The sequence below is a fragment of the Alexandromys fortis genome, unplaced genomic scaffold, assembly GCF_014885135.2.
Source record: "Alexandromys fortis isolate MF-2015 unplaced genomic scaffold, M_Fortis_MF-2015_v1.1 scaffold_8_1_9099942, whole genome shotgun sequence".
NCBI classification, from domain to species: Eukaryota; Metazoa; Chordata; class Mammalia; order Rodentia; family Cricetidae; genus Alexandromys; species Alexandromys fortis.
In genome coordinates this window covers 7,061,808-7,086,975 of record NW_026067898.1, presented here as the reverse complement: position 1 = coordinate 7,086,975, position 25,168 = coordinate 7,061,808, and the positions used below count along the sequence as shown (strand labels likewise).

Below are 25,168 nucleotides of genomic sequence, written 5' to 3'. Positions count from 1 at the left end.
GGTGGGGATATATCAAAGAGTTTAACGAGAATAAAGATTTAAATATGTGTGTGCTTTAAGAATTGATGTTTAAATAATCATATTTTAGGTAAGCAGCATACTATCCATAATGTCCCTAACATCAAAAAAAATATTACCCACCCCTCCGTCCACATCTTCCGTCCCACAGTTTCTATCTGGTTCATAGTGCTCGTGCTCGAAGCATGAGACTTTATCTCCTGACAAGCGCTTTATCATTAAACTGATGTCTGCCATCTTCTAGCCGCGTTATCTTCCTCACATGGTCCTTGGCAGCCCAGGGAGTGCAGGATAATAAAGTGGAACCCTTCTTTTCTCTCTGAGATTTCCAGATGTTGAGAGATTTCTACAGTGCAAGATAGGCGATTGGACTAGAGAAGATAGGCGCGGTGTCAGAATGATGGATCTCCCCCGTCGCTCCGCAGATTATGCAACGTCTCCATGAGGGTTCCTGCTTCCAATTTCCTTAGGTTTCTAAGTAAGGGCAAGTCCCAGGGTAAGGAGCCACGCGGGCAGCACAACCGTGAATCCAGAGAGAAAATTCCGAGAAAGCAGCATCGTGAGCTAAAGGTCACCACAGATGGCTCTTTTAAAAACAGTGTCTTAAGTTCAGCCAGAAAACTCCTTCTTAGACATCTTTCCCTTTGCTCGCCTGACTCCAAGACTGTCAAAACATCACTGGCTTTCCAAGAATAATGGCTGAATCAAAAGACATTACCTCAGGTTAAAATTCCACCACTTGGCTTCCATTTTCCTACCCAAAGAGGAAGAACCTGTTTCTAGAGTCAAAACGAAACTGGGCCGGAGGAAGCAAAGTCAGGTACAGTTTTCTTTCTCGTTATTATTATTTTCTTTTTACGGATAGAATCTCACTATGTAGCCCAGGCTGGCCCAGAGCTCATGGTTCCCCCTGGCTGTGCCTTCCTGGTGCTGGAGTTACAAGAGTGCATGTCACCCCTGCCTTTTCTGATGGTTTCTTAATTCTAAGTTGTCTCACACATGCAAAGGAGATATGGAGAACCCCGCCCTTACTAAGAGATGGAGGGTCCCAAGTGATGGACTGTGAAGAATATATATATGTACGATGTAGGTAGGTACATACACACATCATACATACATATATACGTACATACACACCTATATATACATACACACATGCATGTATATAATACACATAGCATATATGTGTCGATATATATGTGTGTACGTGTTTATATACATATATTTGTATATACATATATACACAGCACTCATGTATGCATGTGTGTATATATATGTATATACATCCACTGTTATTTCTTAGTATTTAACAAATTAATATTAAACATTCATTTATGGGCAGAGCGAGGATATGGATCCTATACTGATCAGCTTAAGACTTGTCTTCCCGTGACTGCCACACTCCTCATTTGTATCACTATATTTTTGTTACTCCTCAAATACAACATAGACACCAGCACCTTTGAAAATTAATTGTAAAATGTAATTAAATCAACCCGAGCCAGGACTTCTGGCAAATACTCTCAATTCTGAAGCTGATCTTCAAGCAAAACCTCTGAGCATTCGGAATCATAAAAGACCTCAAGATGTTCTGTCAACGTTTATTTTCCCCTGTGTTTTATTTCCCCTTCGCTCCTACAGATAAACTTTATGGGCTCATAAAATGGCATCATTTTATAGCTGGAGATGGCTTTGCTGTACAGAGGAGGGGACATGAAGCCCAGGAAATTTACATGATCTGGTAGCTGCTTTGTCTGTGTCTGCTCACATGTGCGCTCGCTCTTGGCCTACTTACATACGTGACCTAACAGAGACAGTGTCACGAGACAGCTGTAGTCCCGGGACTGCAGACAGCCCCAAGGTCTGCGTTTCTTGTGTTGCCTCAGAACTGATAGAATTGGGATTCACAGACGTTTTTAAGATTTTTTTTTAATAGATCCATTTGCAACTACAACATAAACACAAAGAACTATCAAGCCAGCCTGTGATTTCACAAATACACAGGGGAGACAGACATAGGACCAACCATATTAAATGCTAATAAAAAGTGTTAGAAAGAGATTTTGAGAAGCAAGAACATGGTGTGTTTTAAAATATATGATTTGGGCCAGTGAGGTGACTCAGCAGGCCTACGACCTGAGTTCAATTCCTGGGACCCACATGGTAAAAGAAGAAGACACATTCTGAATTTGTTTCTTGACCTCTACAGGTCAGTAAGACGTACCCTAATGCAGACAGACAGAACAGACAACACACACACACACACACACACACACACACACACACCATTAAATAAATAAATGTAAAAAAAGCTTAAACACATCCATGAAGGATTTTTATAATAGCAAATCAGCAATACTGTGACAATCTCCTGCCTACAGCAGAATCACGGCATCCTTACAGATCTTTTCAATAGACTTGGGCCAGAGCTCAGCCAAAAGAACAAGAATAATCCCTTTCTTTTCATGGCGCTGGGGCTGCGTACAGAAACTAAGAAACTGATAAGCAAGTGTGTGAGAGAAGGAGTTTAGACCAATAAAGAGCCAAGACAGACAAAACTTCTACTTATTGGTCTTGTCAGAGAGCCTTGCTTCAAATTTCTGCCTATACGTGTAATCCCTTCTACCTAAAACCAGAGTTCAGTGAACCTGGTAACAAGATAGACATTTCTTCAGCACCCAGGTGCCAAGCACGCCTATAAATGATATAAGGGATATAAAGATGAGCAGGACAAAGGATCCCCCCTCAAATGCTCCGAGTCTAACCGTCTGATTGGACGATTTCCCAAGACTGATGTTGCAGGTAGACACTGAAAAGGATGGGAAGACATTGATCATCTCTGCCTGAAGGACGGGGGATGACTGGGAGAGGAGAGGCAGTGAGTGAGGGCAGACGGATCAGTAGGGCTGTGAATATGCAGAGACCAGGACAGAGAAGAGGAACAGCTCGCAGATAGGAAAGCGAGGCCGTGGGAAGAGACCATGACCCCGGGATGGCGAGGGGCGACCATAGGGGCAGGTTAGAATAATCCGGGACGGCGGGTGGGAGGGTTGAGAGTGGAGTACTTTTGACGTCCAGCTGAAGAACCAACAGTGACCGGCAGCATCTAGAGGCCCACAGATGATGTCAAGCTTTGTGAGCAGGAGCCTGGCCCCCGCTGAAGGGCTGGGTTCTGCCTGGATCTGAGACAGGGTGGAGAAGGAGGAGGCAGGTAGCCCAGCCAGAACCAGAGTACAATCGCTGTCTGCCAAGGAGAGAGTAAGGGAGGGGCTGAGCTGGTGAGGGTTGTGAGCTGGGTTGCAACGAGAGGAGTGTGCCAAGGCAGAATGGTGGCACAACACATGGAAATGTGGGTTGTTGGGGTGGGGGGGAGCCATGAACGGATGTGCAATTCTATCTAAGCTTGCGGCTACACAGTTCGGGCAAGGGGAGAAAACAGTCAGGAGGTTGCAGCTTGTCTGTCTACTAAACGGTTAATGAAGAAAAGCCAAACCATCGAGATGCCTAAATCAAGCACCCATCCCCATAGTGAGGGGCCACCTGTCCTGGCTCTATAATTTCCCAGTTCACATCTGTAATTATAGACAACTTGTCTCAGAAGAAAGCCAGAATGAGGAGAGAGTGGTGCCGTTCCAGATAGCGTAGTGTCCTGGGAGGTTCTGACATCTTTGGCCTCTTCTCTCTGGGCCACACTGGCCTCCACTGGACCTTCTGCACTCCGCAATGCTGGCTTTCTAATCCTCTCAAAACAACACAAACTGCCCTCTAGGCCTGACTCTGTGGACCAGCAGGGGAGAAGTGAACTAAATTGCAGAGAGGAGGTGGGGGAAGCCTTCCATACCCTATGTAAACCTCCTAAAATTATATTCCAACATGCATCTCTATGTTTTGTGGTTAGGTGCACATGAGCACAGACGTCTGAGGAGACAGAGGCATCAGAGCTCCCTGGAACTGGGCTCAGAAGTGGTTCTGAGTTGCCAGAGAGGCTGCTGGGAGCCTGGAAAAGCTTGGAAACCTTGGAAACGTTGTCCCTGCTTTGTTTTCCAAAGGAAAGAGGTGACAAAGAGTGGCTGTACAGTCGATCTGAGGGAAGGCCAAGGTCATCACAGGATAAATTTGGGTCAGGTAGGGTCTTTGAAGGGCCCTCAATTCACAGCCGCTGAGCTCAGCACTGAGAAAGGCCAGCCTGGCCTTAAAGACCTTGTCACTGCACATCACCCCTCCCGCCGCCCTCCTGCTCCCCACACCTCTGCCCCTGCCCCCCATCCCTAGCATCTGCAGAACTCAAGAGTGACAAAGTACAACCATTCTTTCTGCGATGTGGCGTTTGATTAAGACACAATTCATAAAGGGACCTGGACACTCAAGCACCGGGCAAGCCACAGATTTATGGCTGCGGCCTGAGCCATGCAGGCTGCCAGCTGCCGGCCGCGGTGTGAGCAGGCTGCCCTGGACGGTGCTGAGGCTGCTCTTTCCCCTGCGGTTCATTTTCCAGGGGGAGTTCAATCGCTTGCCCTGACAGTAAAGAAAAACTTGGATACTAAACCTGGCATAAATATTGCGGAAAGTCAAAACAATGCCTTAAATTCAAGAGGCAGGAGTAAGGGTGCGGGGAGAAAGTCTAGGTTAGAAATAAGTCGCCATCAACGTTCTGTGTACACTGCTGTCTCCTCATATAGCACCTCGGAAATAAGATGAGGTGACCGGAAAGCCAGGGTGGACAGTTCTGAAAGCGACATTCCAGGGAATAAGACCGTAGAGCAAGACAACAACCAGCTTCCTTCCGACACTGAGGTCCCAGGTTAGCCCAGGTTGCGAAGGAACCTCTGCAAGAGCAGTTGTCTGAGGCAGAGGAGCTGGGGGTGGGTGGATGTTGCTGATCTGGTGGGGGACACCGAGCTGCCGGCCTCTATCCCTGGCAGCCCTCCAGAGTGACCTCCTCTGATTGCCCCTCCTTGGCGTGCCCTGAGATGCCTGGTTTGGCTGAATGCTCTGTCCTCACTCTTTCTGCAATGTACTGGCAAAAAAATGGCAGGGAGGAGGCAACTCGGGACAGGAATGCTTCCCTGAGTCATTATGGGAACACATTCCCAGCACGGGTCCACAGAGGGAGCATGGCGTTCCCACTCCTGATTGCTCCTGAAGGCCTGGGTAGATTGGTCCAACAGCATGAACTCAAGTGACCCTCTTAAACCTAAACCAGCGGATGACGATGCCCTTTGAAACTCCATCTCGTCACTTGGTTTGTTTGTTTGGTTGGTTTTAATTTTTCCGGACAGGGTTCCACTGTATTACCCTTGGCTGTCCTGGAACTCGCTCTGCAGGCCAGGCTGGCCTCAAACTCACACTCCCAGAGATCCACCTGCCTTGGCCTCCCGTGTTGGGATTAAAGGAGTGCGCCACCACCTGGTCACTTAGTAAGTCCTACAGAAGTGTCTATTCTTCAGGTTTTGTTTTGTTTACTTTGCCGTGCTATTTATTAATTTGTGGCCTGGGCATTCATACTGAAAACCTGAAACATGGAGAGGTGGTCTAAACCCTAACAGCTACCTTGCGTTACGGGCCTTTAATTACGGCAGCAGTTATGGGCAGTAAACGAGCCTCCATTTTGATAGCTGCTGTAACTCATGCGGTTCTCAATGGAAGCCGGGATGGAAGGAGGCCGTATAACGCGAGTGTGTGCACAGGCTGACGCTAATGGGTACGCTGGCAGTAGATGGTGATGACCACTAGGTCCGTCCGTTGCAGTGGAATCCAAGGAAAGTGCATAAAACCACAGGTGCCTATAATTGGTGCGCTAACTCGTTTTCTCATGGTAGCGCAGCTGGCGTCTTCAGTTACTAGAAGAAGCCCTTAAAGCAGCCGTCTTCGAGGAGATCTAATTGTCAGCATGATCTCTCCACGTCTTTCCTGTTAGCGCAGTGCTAAGGAGATGTAAACAGGCACTAAAACCTGCACAGGCTTTCATGGGACGCTAAGTGTTTATGAGGGAGAAGCTTCTTTGGCCCTCAGCGCGTTCACTAATGCACAGGGCAATCAGCCCCTAAAAGTAATTTAGCGACGTGATAATCAGGACCAGATTTCCAAAAGCAGCTAACTTGTTAGGACCTAGAAGTTTGGGATCTTCGTGTGTGTGAGGGGCCCTACAGACAAAACCATTTCCTGAGGTGTGAGTGGTATCAGAGCCAGGAAAAAGAAGCCCAAGACCTGACATTCCTGAAGAAGCAGAATCCACCTGTGGAGCAGGGCTGGGCTTTCAACTCCGTGATGGGCAGTTCTAATTAATTGTTAACTAGCAACACTCTAGAACGAGCTGAGAGGAGAGGCTCAGTGAGGGCTGTCTAGGTCAAGCTGGCCTGTGGATATGCTGGGGGGGATTATCTTGAATATGCTGACGGAAGTGGGAAGACAGTCACTGTGCGTGTCACCATTGCCATGGTGGGAGATCCTGAACTATGTGAGTTGAGAAAGTGAGTTGAGCACAAGCGTGTGTGCACTCATTCTCTCTCCGCTCCTGTCTGTGCACGTGACCAGCTGCCTTCAGACCCTGCCACAGTGACTCCACCACAGGGACAAACTGTTGCCGGAACTGTGAGCTGACATAAACTTGCTATCCCTTAAGTGACTTCCATCAGGGTGTTTTGTCACAGCAACAGGAACAAAACTGGGACAAAGTCTGGTCCCGCTTTCCCATCGGCCACCACATCTCTCTCCAAAGTCTTCTCACTCAGACAAATAAGGGGAATCAGAAGAAATGAAATCTCAGACAGCTCCTTCGTGGCATTCTGAAATGGGGGGGATCCACCAGATGAACCAGCAGGTACTAGGAAGGATAAGGCATTAGCCTAACATCAACGGTTATTAAACTTGCTACAGGTTGTCTCACATATCAGTCCTCCTCAGCCACTCCCTCTGTGTGTACAAATGGTTGTAAACTAATAATAATGAAGGGTGTAGAACTCACTCTCCACCTCACTTCTTACTGGGGCCCTCAGGGGATGCCTTCTTTGTCCTTACCAAGCGACCTCCTCACCCGCACTGACCTTCCTAGCCCTTGATGGTCATACTGGAAGGAAGTATCCCCCATGCAGTCTGCAGAGACGTTTCCTGCCACTGGTCCCTGGTGTGTGCAGCTGACACTCCGGAGCCTGCGCTACCTGAATCATGAATGTGCCGAATCCATCCTAAAGTCTGGCCTCGGCATCCCCTCGTGCTCTCAACTGAGCACATGGGCCCACGGCTGGTCGAGGGAGACGGCGCTCATGCTGACAGGAGGCTCGTGGACTCCACTTCCATCAGAACACACTCTCGATTCAGACAGGCTCTTAGACTCGTGTAAACAACCACATCTTGCTGGTGTCTGGGACATTACCCAGATGTGGAACATCTTGGGCTTCTATGAGGTCTGTCACATATGTGTTGTGTGTATTTGGGCTCCGTATGTTTTCCACCACCAGATAATTAGTTTCTTTCCAAACCCTGGGCCATCTCTGAATCACCGCACACTCATCCCAGCAAACAAAGTGAATAGTGGCACTTAGCCCTCCCTTCACCCAGGAAGTCTGTGGAGAACACTGATTCCAGACTCAAATAAATCGCTACGGTGGTTTTAAAAAGAACTCTGTGTATTTTCAAAGGTACAGAGATAATGTAGGTCACAGCACATTTGGATGTCGATGTGGCTTGTCTGTATATCTTGGTAAAAATAAAGCGTGTATTCAGTTATTTAGCTGGTTGTGTACAATTGAGTCTGGAGTGTCTGCCAGTACTGTCTCGTGACTATACACAGGACTCTTCTATGCACACTCATTTTAATGTCCCTGCTACAGCTACAGCAGACACCAGCTATCAATTAGGATAATGTTTTATTTACTTTATATGTCAAGGAAAAAGCCATTTGGTTAAAATTATCTACTAAATCTCAATTACAGTATCATAGGATACCAGCTAATATCTTTTGGGATAAAATCCGGAATAAATCAGTTCCGTTAATAATCTTGGTAGGTTTAAGATCAAATAACCCTTTGTTCTCAAATTTAAATACTTCATATTTTTAGTGTGTTTAGGAGCCAATAACAGGAAAGTACAGCGTGCTCTAAGACAATGGAGTTCTCCTTGCTCTAAAGCAAAGAAGGAAGCCTGGAAGAAGGTTAGTAGCCTTCACAGAGCAGTCCGCTCTTGACTGTGGAGCCTGCAGTAGTTCTGGGAGGTGGCTCTGGGTGGCTTTTACAGTCACATTTAGCTTATTATGTACTTTGCTGTCTTCTTTCTGGTCACTTCCCTGCTTTGGCAACAAAAATAATCAGAATGGCAGCAAAAAAACGAAAGAATAACGTGTCATATTATTATTTTAGCAGGAACTAGGTGTTGCCATAAACAACTTTTCTAGGCAAGGAAACCTCACTTTATTGTCTAACTTTTCAAATTTATAGATTAAAACCAAAAATTTTACAGATTTATCATGTAATATCTGGTGTTTTGATGTATGTGAACTAAATTTTATTAAAATAAGTCTTAAATATCTTTATGGAAAATATATAATTTATAAATATTAAAGAAAATTTAAATAGGCATCTAAAATAATTTCATGTTCTATTTTTAATATTTTCTTGATGACTAACTGCTTGAGATCTAGAATACGGATGCTCTTTGCATTCATTCATTCATTCATTCATTCTCACTAAGTACTTACTGACTGTCATGTTGGACTAAGAACTGTGAGAGGCAGCAGAGAGAGAACCATGAATACATAAAAATGCCCGCTGTGGAGTTCACATCCTGGTCAGTATGCCAGGGTTTCAATGTACCCCCAAATCCCACACGTGGGAAACTTGTCATCAATGCAGCGGTGTTGACAAGCGGCACTTTGGGACATGGACAGTCATGAACTGCCTTTGTTCAGGAACGGATGGACCTGTGGCTTCCTGAAAGGGAGGCAAGGCTATGGAGCGGCTCTCTGCACTGCTGCGCTCTCTCTCCCCATGGGGACCTCTGACTTGTTGTGATAAGGAAGAAGCCCACCACACACACACCACACTGCACATACACACAGGCACACACACCACACTGCACATATACGCACACATCACACCACACATACACACACCACACCACACATACACACCATACACACACACATAGGCACACACACCACACCACATCACACACACACACATCATACCACACACACACAGGCACACACACACACACACACACACACACACACACACACACCAGATGTTGAACAGATGTCAGTAATACCCTTGGGTTTCTCAACCTCTGCAGCATAAGTTAAGTAAACCTCTATTGCTTAGAAATGACAGTTTTAGGTGTTTTGTTACAGAGACAGAAAACAAACTAACAGAGTCTTCAAGATGCTTGCTTCTATTAACTGACTGCTCTAGTTTAGGTTCCTTCCTACAGGGCCAGTCCTTACTTCTTGCTAGCACAGCCTCTTCTCATGATCTCGGGCACCGCTTTTCCTTAAGCATCTGCCTACTGTAACAACTCATTGCTTGCCCTCCTGGGAGAATTCTATCCCTGTGTTCAGGATCTTTCTTTGTCCTCTTTAGTGGTTTGTGTGATTCCATTCCGATATGACTCTATCAGGATCAAAGATCTCTGTGTCGTTCTTTCCCTATGAAGATAAAATGGATCTTTGTGTAAACGGGGCTCCGAGAAGCGCAGCAAGCAATGTCATAGACTAATATTACAAATATGGTGTTTCTTATGGTTGCATTAGCCTTTTCTAGTCATTCTCAAAACCTTTAACAGAATTTAGAAATACAAACACCAGTTTTTTTAAGGAAGAAAAAGAAATCAACACTCCTGTGGTTTTGCTCTTCCTAAAGTCCTGGGGATTGAACCTAGGACGTTGAACATACTAAGCAAGCACTATACCACTGAGCTATGCCCCAGCCCTCCTATTTTGTGGCTGTTGTTAAAAAAGGGTTTGTAGGAATGCAGGAGGCAAGCTGGAATTCTGAACTGCACCAAGGAAGCCGTGGTGGCCAAGATAAAAATGGACACCTGAGGCTCATTCATAAACTCATGGGAGTCAGACTGGGGTCACCTGGGGTGGGGGGGGCATGTGGTTAAGAACTGCAGTTCTGAGATGGATCCCCCTCCTCCTCAGTTTACTCATCTGGAAAACAGTGTACACGGCCCTTCCTTCGCAGGGCTGTGAGGTTGAGACGGATGAGCGCAGGAAAAGAGCCTGTAGTGTACAGTAAGAGCGGGGAAAATGTTAGTTATGACCTCAATCTCTTTGTTTTCGGCTCTCTTTTCTTTTCCTTTTCTTTCCCCCTGAGACAGGGTTTCTCTGTGCAGTCCTGGCTGCCCTGTAACTCACGCTGTGGATCAGGCTGGCCTTGAACTACGGAAGTCTGCTTCCTGAGTACTAGTATTAGAGGCCTGCGCCACCGCTGCCCGCTTCTTCATTAGTTTCATAGATAGACAAGACAACAAAGCCCTAAAATTTTGAAGTGCATAGTAAGACCATTGCCTAAGTCAGGTGCCCCGATCCTCACCCAGTTATCAGCCCCGCTCCCCATATGTGCGAGCTTAGGGAAGGGATAGACTCCTGTAAACCACACAGGGACTCCGCTGTTTAATCCTTCCACCTCTCCACAGAGAAGGACTCCAAGCCTCTCTGCCCTGGACCCGGCTCCACATTCAGACAGAGTTTAAGTGTAACAGCGCGACGGTTCCCATCCTCACCTTAAACTTGTCGACTTCAGCCTTGGAGCACGTGGCGTGGTACGACAGCACCTGGTGCGGAAGAGGACAGGGCATCAGTAAGTAACCATGACTCCTTTCCCCCTAGCTTTTCCAATCGCCTTTCACTTTCAGGAGGGCCTCCCAAAAGCGTTGGATTGTGAGACAAATATCGTCTGTAAGGTTTGCGTATTAGCAACAAAATGAGTTTCTACCGGCGAATGTTTATTGCAACAGTGTTACCTGGGATGGGTTTGTAGTCCCCTGAGTTCTTAGGAAAACTGAGTGCAATAGTACATGTCTACCCAGCACACAATTAACTTATGTTGATACTATTAACAGTCGTTAAGTCTACAACATACATATTTGGCTGAATATCATATATTATACTTTTCATTGATTCAATGGTTTTTCAATAAAATTCTATTCTTTTGGTTCTGTTTTATTAATTTAAACTAAATTTATTGTTATTGTAGATTGTCTTAAGGTGTTTGCAACTCTTTTTTGTATATTAAGTCTTTAAAATAGGCTGTTAACCTAAAACTGAAACCAAAAACTGCAATTCTAATCTCCGCCACTAGATGGTGATCAGCCAGGCTTTTAGCTTGTGGCTTTCCTTAAAATCCATTCTCCATTTCTTTTATTTTTAAAGAGAAAAAAACCTATCAATGATACTAAATTGCAGCTATTTGAACCAGTGAAGCAAATAACTATTATAGACTAAGGTTCTCCGCTCACTTAAAATTAGTTTCTTTTTTATATTTAATTGAGGTATAGGGTTTGTTGTATATTTTAGAACCAAGGTCTATGATATATATGCATACATATTCATAAACATTGCTTCTCAGTCTATAGTGTAACAGTATGCTTTTGTTTACTTGTTTTTAAGAGGAGGGCTATCTGCACTGCCCTGAATATTCTTCTTGCCTCAGATTCTCAGCAGCTAAGACTTACAGGCGTGTGCATTGTGCCTGGTTATTCTTTTAATGAATTGAAGTTTTCAATTTTGATTTATCATCCTTGTCCATTTTTATGATTATTGATTCATGCATCTTTTCTAAGAAGTGTTTGCTCACCACTAAAGTTACTGACATGTATGTTTACACGCATGTGCACACACATACAACTTGTCCCGTTTTCCTGTCTTCCAGAAGTTTCTTGCTTGTTTTTATGTCTATGATAAATCAAAACTAATTTTGTACATAGGGCAAGACAGAGACTTAAGGAAATAAATACTTTGGGATATATTTTCAGGACTATTAAATTTTCCTTATTTTATTTATTCTGACAAATAATAGCATCAAGAAGCTTTTGGTTTGTGCCTTTAAATCTTATCTCCTGTTCCATGACTCAGAACCGGAGGGTGGCAGAGGAATCGGGCTCAGAGTGCTTTTGGTTTGTTTTGATTTCCTGGCACAGAATCTCACATTACACTCTAGACTCTCCTGGAATTCATGACCTAGCCTGGCTGACCTCTAACTTGTGAAGATCCTCCTGCCTCGGCCTCCAAGAGCTGGAACTCTGAGAGTTACCAATTTTGACTCCAAGAATCTTTCAACCACCTTCTCCTAAAGGGTCCAGTGCCACGGAGATGAACAGGAGGGAATTCTCACACTTCGTTCTGCGGCATCCAGCCTTTATGGTAAATCGGGGAGATGGTAGCAAGTCCCTCTAGCAATCCCCAGAAAAGCAGTGGACGAGGAGCAAGTTACTCAGATAGAGAGAGCCCGAGTTTCCCCAGGGCTATTTCAGAGTTATTGCAGGCCCTTCTTGTTATTTAGTTCTAAAGGGCTTCAAGACTGCATTAAGGAGGATTTTTTTTTTCAGTGCTGTGTTGGTTTGAACATAGGCTCCTACGTTTATTGGTCTCCAGCTGGTGAACTGGTTTGGAAGGATTAGGAGATGTGTCACTTGGGTGGGCTTTGAAGTTTCAAAAGCCCAAACCCTTCCCAGTGAGCTTTCCTTCTGCCTGGTGCCTGTGTGTGACGTATGAGCTCTCAGCTACTGCATTAGCACCAAGCCTGCCTGCCAGCTGCCATGCTACCCCCGCGATGGTCACGGACTCTAACCCTCCACAAGCGTAAACCCCTCTAAACTCTTCTGTAAGCTGCCTTGGTCGTGATGTCTCTTCACGGCACTGGAAAAGTAACCATGGCAAGTGCTAAGGGTTGGACCCAGGGCCTTGTGTGTGTTAGGGAAGAATGTGGGATACTCGGTGAATCTGGGAATCACCCCTGCACAGAGTCCTGAGACCCTGTCCATCTTCTCTGTGTCCTTGCCGCTTTCCATGCAGCCCTCGGGTGCATCTAGGCAGGGCAAGGCGGTCTCTCTCTCCACTGATTTTCTGTGTTTGCTCCATACACAGGGTGGAGCAATGAGCGTTCAGTGGCTTCTCTGCCCTTTTCTGCGTGGCACTCTGACTAGAGGTGGTCTTGCTACTCCCAGCTTCTTCTTACAAAGGCCGTGACCAAAAATGACAAACTCATTTAAATCTCTTTTAAACTTTAAATTCACACGTGAATGTGTGTGTGTTATGTGTGTGTATGTGTGTTACGTGTGTCCAGATAAGGGAACTACTTGTCGGAGTCAGTTCTCCCTTTCCATAATATAAACTTTGGGTATTGGTTAGGTTTTTATTGCTGTGAAGAGACACCATGACCACAGTAAATCTTATAAAGAGAACTTTTAATTGGGGTGGCTCGCTTACACTTTCGGGGGTCCAGTCTGTTAGCGTTATGACAGGGAGCGTGGCGGCGTGCAGGCAGATGTGGAGGTGGCTGCAATGTGATACACAGGCCACAGGAAGCCAGCTGAGACACTGAGCAGTATCCCGAGCATAGGAAACCTCAAAGCACGTCCCCCACAGAGACACTTCCTCAAGAAAACCATACCCACTCCAACAAAGCCACACCTCCTAATAGTGCCACTCCCTATGAGATTATGGGGCCAGTGACATTCAAACCACCACAGGGATTGAACTCAGGCTATTGGATTTGGCAGCAAGGGCCTCGATGCCCTGAGCCCTCTCAGCAGCCCTGCCTCTCTGCTTTAAGAGCGTCTGCAGATACTGCTAATGTCATGGAGAAGAACTTCAACATCTGTGATCACGATCACCACCCACCTCCATCAGTCTCAAAGCTACCTTCGCCACTGCACTGACACCTTGGCTCGAACTTCCAATCTTTTATTGACAGATTCGCCCACAGACGCTCAGATGCTCCTGTGCGGCAGAACTAAACCCAGAGGCTCACACTTCCTTTTTTCTTTAAGGCTCCTCCCCGGGCTCCCCTGGCCGGACATTGAGTTCTCACCCTGTGTCTCTGGCTCTTCTGCTGCTTTCCTCCCCTACTCTAAGTGCAGCAGTTTTCTACGACCGTTCTCTTTTCCGACCACGCCACGGCACGCCATCGCTTTCCACGGCTCGCCTGTTAAGCACGAATCTGTCCTTGCATGTCCCACTATTGTTCGCATTGACCACTATGATGAGTTCCTGATGGGTTGACTCACTGGCAACTCAAATTTAACACGCCTCAAACACACACATGTTGATTTTTTTTCCACACATGCTAGAGAGAACAAGACTCTCCAACTCCGACTCACAAGACATCCGTGTCCATCTCATAAGACATCTCTGTTGTCTGTGAACATGTTATAGTAGATCGCAAACAGAGGTGTCCACAGAAGGAATTAACACCGGTAAGTAACTAAATGGGCCTAGTATACCCACACCATCCTTACAAGCATCAGAAGGGAGGGAGAAAGAGTCAGAGTGATGTGGTGTGATGCTTGGTCAGTCAGTGAAGGTTAGGAGATGGGCCGTAGCAATGAGGCTAGCTCTACAGGGCAGAAAGGCCGGAGACACAGACTGCTAACATCTCCAGTAGAACGAAGACCTTCCTGCATCTCGACTTTAGCCTTGTAAGGTCTCTTGTAGACTTATGGCCTCCAGAATTACAGCATAATAAATTTGTATTGTTGTAATTCACTGGATTGCAGTGAATTCATTAAGGCAGCAAAAGGAAACGAATATTCTGCACAAATCTTTTCTCCCAGAGACTTTCTTGAATCCATAAGTAGCACCCTATCCAGCAATTTATTTAAACCAGAAACCTCAGGATTATCTTTGACTTTTTCCTCTGAGCTCTTTTCCTCACACCAAATTCATCAGGAAAAATATGACATCTCCGCTCCTGTAACTCCATGTCTTCCTAAGCTCAGTCCATCAGAGCCGCAGAGCTTGGATAAAGACTCTGGTCTCTGTGTCACCATCGGGTAGAGTCAGTTTGCACAAGTCAAAATCCGGTTGTCCCGTCCTCCAGATGAAAACCCACCATCGGGTTCTCACCAATCCCAATGCTGCCTGCAGATTGCTTACAGTTCTTAGCTTAACAGGGTGACCCAGTCCTATGCAAGGACCCAGTGGGTCCTGCACCATTTGGTCATTGGCACCCTTCAAACTGCCCTTAATGTCCCTTGTCCTCTCCTGTCTACTCCAATCCCACTGACCTCCTTTTGACTCTTTAAAACACCAAGTTCTTCTTCACCTGGGTGCTTCCTCTCATTTTTCCCGGCAGGGATCAGCTTTTGAAATTGGGTTGATTGTCATGTCTACAGTGAGATCCTCTCCAGTCACTTCAAGAAACCACTTCTCCCCCTCTGCATCCTTCGAGTTGAGGATGCTTTCTCGGTCACTTATCTCAACTGCCGGTGTCCCCACCCCCTCCCACCCAGAGCTTAGGCACCATTATCGTGGTTTGGCTCTGGAATGGCCCTCAAGAGCTCAGTGTGAAAGGTTGGGTCCTTCGGGATGGGACCTGGTTAGAAGAAACAGGCCAATGTTGGCATGCTTTGGAAGGGTAATAGTCTGTCCCTCGCATCTCTCCTCTGTCTCCCTTTGCTTCTCAGGGGCCTTGAGTTGAGCAGCTTTGCACCATCTGTGTTCTCAGGCTTGCCTCAGGTCATGTGACCATGAAACCATGAGTCTTTGTTTTCCTCTGGTAATTTCTTATGGCAATAAAAGGCCGATTGACAAGACCATGAAATTAAAGATTAGCTCTAGTTTTGATCATTAACTCATACCCTGCATTTAGGATTAGGCTTGAAACTTCATTGTCACTCAGTGTATTTGGTGAGTTGACATTTCAAACAGAAGAACACTGAGAAGAAAAGACCCTCGATCGCCCATATTCCTCCTGGTTTCCCTTAGCAGCAGACTGAGTCCGTGATATTTCCTTGGTGAAATAAGAACAGACATCACGAATGACCACAAACTGAGCAGAATGGGTAAGAGAGTCACAGCATCAGCAATGAATTCCTACACAGTTTGAGGTCTATTTATATTAAATGATTCATCATTAATCTGAAGCTCCGATCTACCGACTACCCTGTAACACGTGGTAAGACGACTTCTCCCTGATCCAAGCCAACAAGGCTAAAAGGAATCTATGGACAAAGCTAAGTGGAATTCCAAGATACTCATTTTCTTTCTGTCACCCCCACACCTCCCAGGGACTTTTCCTTTGGGATGTTTAATCTGGATGTTTACCAAATGCTTTAAGGCTGGAATATTTTCCACAATGCTTCTGTTAGGAACTGAATTGTGTCTCTCACTTGGCCAAATTCACAGACTGAATCCCTCCCTCTCAGAACGTGACCATATTTGGAGACAGGATTGTGAGGGGGTGATGAAGGTTAAAATGAGGCCACGTGAGTGCACCCGGTCTGCTGTGAGTGGTTTTGCTGGCAAGAAAATGACCTTAGACATGGGACACAGACAACACACAGAGTGAGGAGTGACCATGTAAGGACACGCCAAAAAGACAAGCACCCATGAGCCCAAGAGAAAGTTTACAAAAGAGACCAGACCACTGGTGTCTCTTGACTTGACCTTAAGACTCAAGAAATACGGAAAAATTAATTTCCAGTGTTTAAGCCATTCTGCCTGTGGTATTTTGTTACATTTCAAAGATCCTCAAAAATAAATAGAACTACATAACCTTATTAACCTACCATCTGTGGCAGAAATTGCAGGGAAAGAACAGAAGCAATTCCCGATTACTTCTAGCCCAGTCAGTCTTCAAAAGAAAACCATCACTCTTTTATATATGCATAAAATATATGGCACAGCTAATGACCAAAACTGAAGTCAATTTCTATAGTCAAGAACTGAATTTAACAAAACAAAAAGAGCACACACTTTCTTATTTTTGAGCATTCCTGGAGAAGCAAAGGACCCTTCTACAATCTCAGGATGTATTAATTTTATAATCTACGGAGTTCCCTAAGCTTTCTATTGCATAGCAAGAAGAGGGTGCAGCCGACATTTTGAACAATAATATGTTTGATCAGGTAAAAAAGTTTCATTGAATGTGTCTTAATAGTTTGGAAGACAAATTGCAAAATGAATAACAATCTCCACACTGTCTTCCTCTATGAGAAATGTTGGTAGGTTGTGAGGGGTTGGCCATAATATAAACAGTAGTTAATTTCTTTGTCAGCTAAATAAAATTTGTCTAAAGCTTACATAGGAAAGTAAACAGCTGATCCCAGGGACACTTGAACCAACATTAAACTTTCACAAGGAATTTCTACCCCAGATGAATTTATCTTTTGCGTCACTGTTAATTTAGAAAGCATTTGGAAGTTGAGACTAGTAACTCGGTTTTGTTGATGAGCTCTGACTTACGCATTCTTTGCAGTTCTCAAATAAATCACAGCTGGCAAAACCCCACCGCTTTAATTAACTTTGGGATTGAACTAGTTCCTAGCAAAACAGAAGGAGCAAGATAAGGCCATTATCAAGCCCGAGAAAGGCAGAAGAAAACAGCTCTGCTCTTGTGTTCAGTTTGCACAGCAGGAAAAAACAATTAATTCTATTTCAAGAGAAGAGCAATGGGCAGAGCTAGAAAACGGGACTAGTGTGTCAAGCTTTGCCCTCTGCCGCATGTGGTTCAAGACCTGAGCCAAATGCTTGTCTTGCAATTCCAGGCACCTAACTTGGTTGAGGGCAGAGCTCTTGTCTCAGCTGTTTTCAGTGTTAATTGGGTGGTCAGCCATTTGCTCCTGAGATGAGAAACAAGCCGCAGCAGAAGCTTGAAGAACCGTTTCACAGAGTGGAGGAGCAAAGGCCCGGTGAGAATCCAGACTGGCTGTCTCCCGCTGAAAGGGGGTACAAGACTATTTACTCATGGGCTGATGGCTCTGATGGCAAAGTTTGAATTGGATACTGAATTTTTCCTGAGATGATTTGAAGCAAAAGCCCAAATAATTTCTATTGAAGAGCTCTGAAATAAGAAAGCTTGCCATCAGCAGGAATCCTCCAGCTAAGAGAGGCGACAATCTCTCCCGAGAAGACAATTTACTTGGGATGACCTGACAGAAATGTTACCTAGCTGTGTGAAGATCTATACACCTGAATTTAAAAAAAAAAAAGGAAAAAAAAAAAGAAGTTGACGACAGGATTTAAAACATGGTGACTGAACAGCTGCATTGAGAGCGATCGGTTTCTATTGTCAAATATTTCAGTAACTGCCCTGTTGACTCATGGGATGAAATGTTCAAAGAACTACTTCAGATAACATTCCACCATGCGATTGGTTATCATCTTCAAAACATGGGCCATATTTTAAGAATCTATAGGTTTGAACTTTTTGAATTTAAAGCAGAATAAAAATGACTTGATCTCGGATAAGAAGTAAATTTTTTTAATATTTATTTATTTATTATGTATACAATATTCTGTCTGTGTGTACACCTGCAGGCCAGCAGAGAACACCAGACCCCATTACAGATGGTTGTGAGCCATCATGTGGTTGTTGGGAATTGAACTCAGGACCTTTGGAAGAGCAGGCAATGCTCTTCACCTCTGAGCCATCTCTCCAGCCCAAGAAGTAAAATATTTATCTGTTATCTAGATGACTTTAGGATCAGCTGCTTTTTGGCTAAGGGAGAAGGGTCACGTGTGAAGCTCGAAGAAAGACATGTTGATGGTGTGCTCTTCTATAAAACTCCGTGGTAAGCACTTTGGGCATCTTGCTAGGATTGGTTGATGACCAAAGGTGATGATTAATTGCTTGTACCCATTGCCCTCAATCTCCTGGTGTAAGGAAGCTATTAATGAATGGATACGCACCCTAAAGATTTAGAGTAGAGCTGACTGATTCTATGATCATCGTGCTGGGGAGCTTGGGGCCTGCTGGCAGGTGCTGGAGCAGGAACTGAGTGCTCCATCCTGATCATAGGCAGCAGGAGACAAGAGGCTTGTGTGGGCTTTTCAAACTTCAAATCCACCCCTACCGACATACCTCCTCCAAGGCCACACCCTGGAACCCTTTCAATACTGCCATTCCCTGGTAAATAAGCATTCAACTATATGAGCCTATAGGACCACTCTTATTAAAACCACCACACAGAGCAAGCTACAGGTCCCTTTCACTTCAACCATAGAGGAAGAGTAGCCCTTGAACCCCTGAAAGGAACAGGTTGGAACTACTTGATGATGAGTCCAAATGGTTACCATGAAGGATGGGCAAACCAAATAGCAACTTGGAATTGTGAGTTGGGGATTATGCCTAAAACTATAGCAAATGAACCAGTATGTGAATTCTACTATATGGATCTTGTGGTTTACTTGATGTTTTTATTACTTCCTAATTCCTTTCTGTAGTATAAAGATTGCATTTGGTAGATAAGATTTTCAAATGCGATTATAGTGTATGCATATTAGATATTGTTTATATTTAACATATATCATTTGATTATTAGATATTATTGCATTTATTAAACACATTCCAATACTCATGAAAAAAGATATTATAAGAGACGGGTAAGGGCTGGCTTATCTCTGTTACATAACTGTCAGGAAATATCTCTTTGTCTCTATCATGTAAATGTCATTAGGAGACAGCATCTTCTTGGAAAAAGTTTCGCGTGGTAATGATTTTTCTATTTCTCTAAGTTCCTACTCGTCTGTCACAAAGGATCTCAACCATTAACACTGAAATTAAAGAGGCTTTTGTGATTGATCCTTAGCATGATCCAGTGTGACTCTCTACATATGCACATTGGACTATGATTTATATGTGTTTTAAAGAACGCACTCGTTCCCACAGCTGCAGTGTTTCTGCTCCACGGTGAGGTCGCTCTCCTTAATCATGAAGGTCATTAAACCTATTAATGTCTCACAAGGGCTTTCCTAATCAACTCCCCGATTACTTGTTCCTCCTGTTTGTTATGAAGAGCAGAGAACACAGCATTCCCTTGAACTAATTGAGCAAAGTTGGATTGATTATTGCTATTTCTAAAGCAACCATAAACATGTTCCAAAGTTTCCCAAACCTAAAATTTCTGTATCTAGAAGTATTAGTAGTCGGACTTCACTTAATACCACATTTCTGAATATCCCAATACTGAATATGTATTTCTATTTTATGTCATCTCACCCTAGAGTTTCCTGCAAAATCAAAAGGGCAACCGGAGTGATTTACCATTTTAGAGAGACAAAGTGTTTGCGCTGATTACAGCAGAAAACCCTGGAATGCTGGGCTTTGTGCAGCCTTCTGGAACTTCCCTCCAGAGCAAATCAGGGAAGGAGGGACCAGGCTGATCACTATGGTTTGAATATGAAATGTTTTCCCAAAATCCTTGGGTATTGAAGACCTGGTCACCAGTTGGTGGTGCAATTTGGGGAGGTGCTGGGAACTTTAGATGTGGGGGCCTAGAGGGGAGAAAGAGGTCACAGGTGGGTGGGTTCTCAGGCTGTCCATGGTCCCTTTCTGTCTGTCCCTCTCTTCTTCCTCAAAGATGTGATCTACCTGCCTTCCATTCTTGCACTGAAACCACTAGATAAGAAAAATGATCCCGTTCTGAAGTTGTTTTTCTCAGGCATCCTTAGTCACAATGCTGAAAAATTATACAATGGAAGAAAGGAAGTCTAAAGATGCAATTCCCAATGTGCTGAGAGCCAGAGCTGGGGGAGTTGAGGGCCATTTCTAATCTAATTCACTTTTTATTTTTATTCAACTAAAACGTGCCTGCCGCATCATGCATGTGGAGGCTGTTTGTGGACTACGAACAGTGTGTAAAGTACATACTATACTGTGCAGACTTCATGTGAAGCCTCGTGTAATGTGAGGGGTTGGAAGGAGGGAGGCAGGCAGTGCCAATGTCTTGTGCAGGGTCTCATTTGCTCGAATCCTCTCACAGTTTACCAGCTGTGGAAAGCATTGTGCCCTTTCGGCCCTGGTATAAAACGCTACCATGATTCTCCATGTGGCCCTCAAAGCGAATGCCAGCTTCCTACCAGGATGAGCAAACTCGGGCTTCACAAACTCATGATGGCAAGGCAAGCCTGCAAGGTGAGGCAGGGCGATTCTGCTCCAGAGGTTGTCTGCTTTCCCAACCTGACTCAGCTCATTAAGACTCGGAATTAGATTTAAACAGGACTGCGTTTAGGGTTGAGTTGCTGGAGCACCATGGAGAACCTGGCTTAGTCCTAGATTCTGCACGGTAAACCCCAAAGCATTAGACTTGCCAAAACGGTCCCTTGCTCATAAGCTGATGCTTTTCAAGAAAGCTCAGGAAGAGCAAGTGGATGCATTTCCACAGGGGTTCATTCTCTTTGAGCTTTTAAATCAAAGGGTCTTTCCCGGTATCCGTAGTCACTGTCCTCGTCTTCCCACTCAGAAGTGCACTCCCTGCTGTGCAAAGCAGGACCTTAAAGATGCTTCGTGTACCACTTCCATCACGGCCATCACGGTTTCAGTGATGAAAGCAGCCCTGCAACTGAGAAAACAGTCTCCAAACAACCCTTTGTACCCCAGATGAACAACAGGGGCCCTTGACACCGAGATGTGAGTTCAAATCTGGACCTGTAGTTGGCTGAGTAATACGGGCTATAAACCCATCTCAGCAGGCTTCTGGACCTTACTGAGCCTCCATCTGCTCCCTTATGGGGTGGGAATCTTACTATCATCTCCACGCTGCTTTGGAAAAGGGTCTATGCCATCGTTCTATATGGGTCTATCGCACAGTGCTGGGGGCAAAGAGAGGCATCCAATCAACGAAGCACTTTTACAAGCCCCTGAAACATCAAGCCACAAAACCAAAGACATGAGACATAAACAACCAAAGGAAAAAATTCCAAACACGCCAGAACACGTGTATCCAAGTAAGAGTTACTTCCGAAGGTTTCCATGGGAACTGTGTTTCATTACTCCAAACATCTGCTGTGTTTGGGAACTCGGTCCTCGGTCCCGAAGCACATTTGTTAGACCACAGCGGCGGGGACAAATCCTATAAGGATGGATTTGATTTTGGAGAGCCACCAAATGCCGTTCAGCAGGAAATAAATTGAAAACACGGTCGACTTTTTGTTAGGAACATGGCTGTGTTTATAAAGCACCGACATTAATCTCTCTGTAGATGGCAGGATGATCCCTCTAAAATGCCAAGCGAATCACACTCTCCTTCTGTTGAAGGCTCCTCGGTCATTCTCCACTATTAGAATCAAGTTCAGGTCCCTGCACACAGCACAAGCATCTTTTGTGACCCACCCTTTGCTCCCTCACGCTTGCCTCTCTCCTGGTGTGCAGAGGAGTTTGGTTGCCCCCAACTGCTGAGCACCCCAGTCCTTACCACTTCCACCTGTGACTTCCCTTTTCTCTGGAGCATTCCCGAGAATGGCCTTTCAGAATTGGGTAGCTTGTTGCCTGTCACTTGAGAGTTATCGTCTCTGAAACTCCGTCGTGAGAAAGCTCTCTGAATTAGATGCTTGGCCTATACGTGGTACCTACATCTGTCCTAAACTCATCAGACAGCACAAGAAATCACACTTGCCCCTGCCTCTGCCCTCTTACAGCCTGAGATTTTGTGATGAGCCTATGCATGTCAAGCTGGTGGAGGCACTTTGGGCTGAGCCCCAAATCAACCTGCTGATGACAACAGGAAACCAGGTGACTAGGAAACAGATCGGGAGAGGAAGCTATATAAAATGTCGGTTATCGTTACGGGACGGTTAAGGAGTATGGCAAAGAATCTCGGGCCAAGGATGTCACGGAAGAGCACGTCAAATGCAAGAAATGAATAAATAGAAATTCTGGCTCATTTAAAAATACAATGAAAAGTAAAAAAAAAGTTCTAAAGATAAAGTTTACTTAAAAATTAATATCAGGCTGAATGTTGATATAGGTATCCTTGTTTCCACAACACCTAACTGAAAACACAGAGACCCTCTGTAAAACGGAATCTAGAATCTGAGAATTTTTACCAATTATCAGATAGATGCAGTGGTCTTGGGGAGAAAGGACGCCTGGCTTTCCAGTGTTTAAAGGCAGGAAAGAGCTGTTCTTCAAGCAGCCCCACGAGGGCGCTGTTCGTTCTCTGTTGCTTTCCCCGAGTCTAGGCAGCTGCGCTAATCAGAAAATTAATCCTTTCCCAGTCCCCTGCCTGCTGAGGAATTTGCTTTCTTTCCTCTTGGTGGAGTTCCAAAAAGTAAAGACCCGAATGAGGCTGGGCCCAGGAGACGCTGTGAGTAACTTACTCTCAGTGCCCACGAGCACTGCCCCAGAGTGTGTGCTGAAGGGGGCTCTCGCTGTACTTCATGATTGTACTCTCTGCCTGTACTTTTCGTTGTCGTTGCTGTTGTTTTGGTTTTGGTGTTTTGAGACAGGGCTTCTCGGTGTAACAGCTCTGGTTGTCCTGGGACTCACCCAGTAGACCAGGCTGACCTCAAACTCAGAGATTCACCAGCCTCTGCCTCCGGAGTGCTGGGATTAAAGCCGTGCGCCGCCACCGCCCGTCGCCTGTACTTCTTCTACTTGATTCCTTTGGCAACCACTTACTGCACGCAGCCTGTGGGCCATGTCCGGCGGAAGCACTTGGAGAACCACGGCAAACCAGCCGCATAGACCGATTTAGTGGCACCCGGCTGAGGGGGAACGCCATTTCACTGCAGAAGGATCACACTGGATCTGCCCTCCTTACTGGGTGCTTAGGACCTGTGTTTGCCAGTTAGCTCTCCTTCTCATGCGGACGGCCAAAGGGAACGCAAAGGTCACCAGTGGACTGGCAGAGGCCCCAGGACACACGAAAGGCTTGTGAGTTGGGTCACACTCTGTTTTGAAAACCTATGAAACTGCACCCTGATGGTCACCTGGGGCCATTACCTCCCCGGATCTCATGCTCAGTGTCCTGGCTAGTCTAGCGTCAACTTGACACACAAACTAGGCAGCTGCGCTAATCAGAAAATTAAACCGTTAGCAGGAGAGTTCTGGCCATGGAGCTGCCTAGAGTTTGTGCAAACAACTCATGATGAACAGAGAATACAGATGTGTGGTTCAGATGCCTGGTAGTTGGGTGAGGACGGCACTGCTCACGCAGGCTCTGCATTTCTGCCCCATTTCTCCCTTGCCCTGAACCTGTTTAGGGGAGGAAGGAAGAAAATATATGTAAAGAAGTTCGTTGTAAACACTCTTGGCCACAGGCTCCTCACTGCAGAAAAGAGGGCAGTTTACAGACACCCAGTACCCCGGTGTATCAGAAGATGCGTGCCAACTGAGAGCTCTGCCCAGGAGTGGTGAAGACTGGCTCAGTGGGAAGGGCAAGCGTGAGAGAAAGAAGAAAACAGCATCCGGTCACATCCTAGCCGTCCCAACAACAGTCACCCAACAACAGGAAGTTTCCTTGGCATTTAGGAGATTCCTCACTGGGATCTCATCTCTTCTCCCTAGCTTCCGGAAGCCAGGCTGACTCCTTAATTCTTAAAGAAGAAGGGATCCCATGGGACACGATACCTGGAAAGAGGTCTCCATTCCTAGTCCCCACGTCCTTCCCCACAAAACCAGCTTACTCGTGGTACGGAGAACACAGAGGCGGTGCTGTGCCCCTCTGCGGGCACCAAGATTTCCACTAAGAATGACTCCGTTCCCTTTGCCATCAGTCTTAAAGAGTCAACGTTTCCCCCCCGGACTCTTGTCCTGGAAGAGCGCAGCAGAAGGCAGCACAAATGCGGTCACTTATTCAATCCGTTTTCACTGAGTACCAATTACATAGAAAACGCCGTGTGTGTTGGGGAGAGATAGAGCACAGTCACATACTTCAGGGAACACATTTTTCAGGCAGAGGAAAACACACAGGCATCATACTGGACAAAAGGACATTTACATACATCATTCTGGACAAAGGGACATTTGAATCAAGCTCTGAACCACAGACAGCTCTGGGTGGGGAGGCATAGTTGGAACAGGGAATAATGAAGGTGGGGGACATTAGGAATCAAACGGGAGACAAGCAGATGGCTGGTCTGCAGACTATGAGGTACTCATGAGTAGCATGCGATTCCCCGAGAAGAGAAATGAGAGCCGAGGAGAGTAGTTTGGTATGAGATTTTTCAAGGGCCCCGGAGGCCAGGACATTTGTATTTTGATAGGTAATAGGG

The 25,168-nt window shown here is 45.5% G+C and overlaps 1 protein-coding gene across 1 annotated transcript in view; it reads right to left on the bottom strand.

The window, feature by feature from the left end:
- Pde11a (phosphodiesterase 11A) overlaps positions 1-25,168 on the bottom strand; it is a 254,575-nt gene that overhangs the window by 89,249 nt on the left and 140,158 nt on the right. Inside the window, exon 10 of the mRNA XM_050119857.1 lies at positions 10,738-10,788. Within this exon, the coding sequence (XP_049975814.1) occupies positions 10,738-10,788 (51 nt within the window). The remainder of the gene's footprint in view (positions 1-10,737; positions 10,789-25,168) is intronic.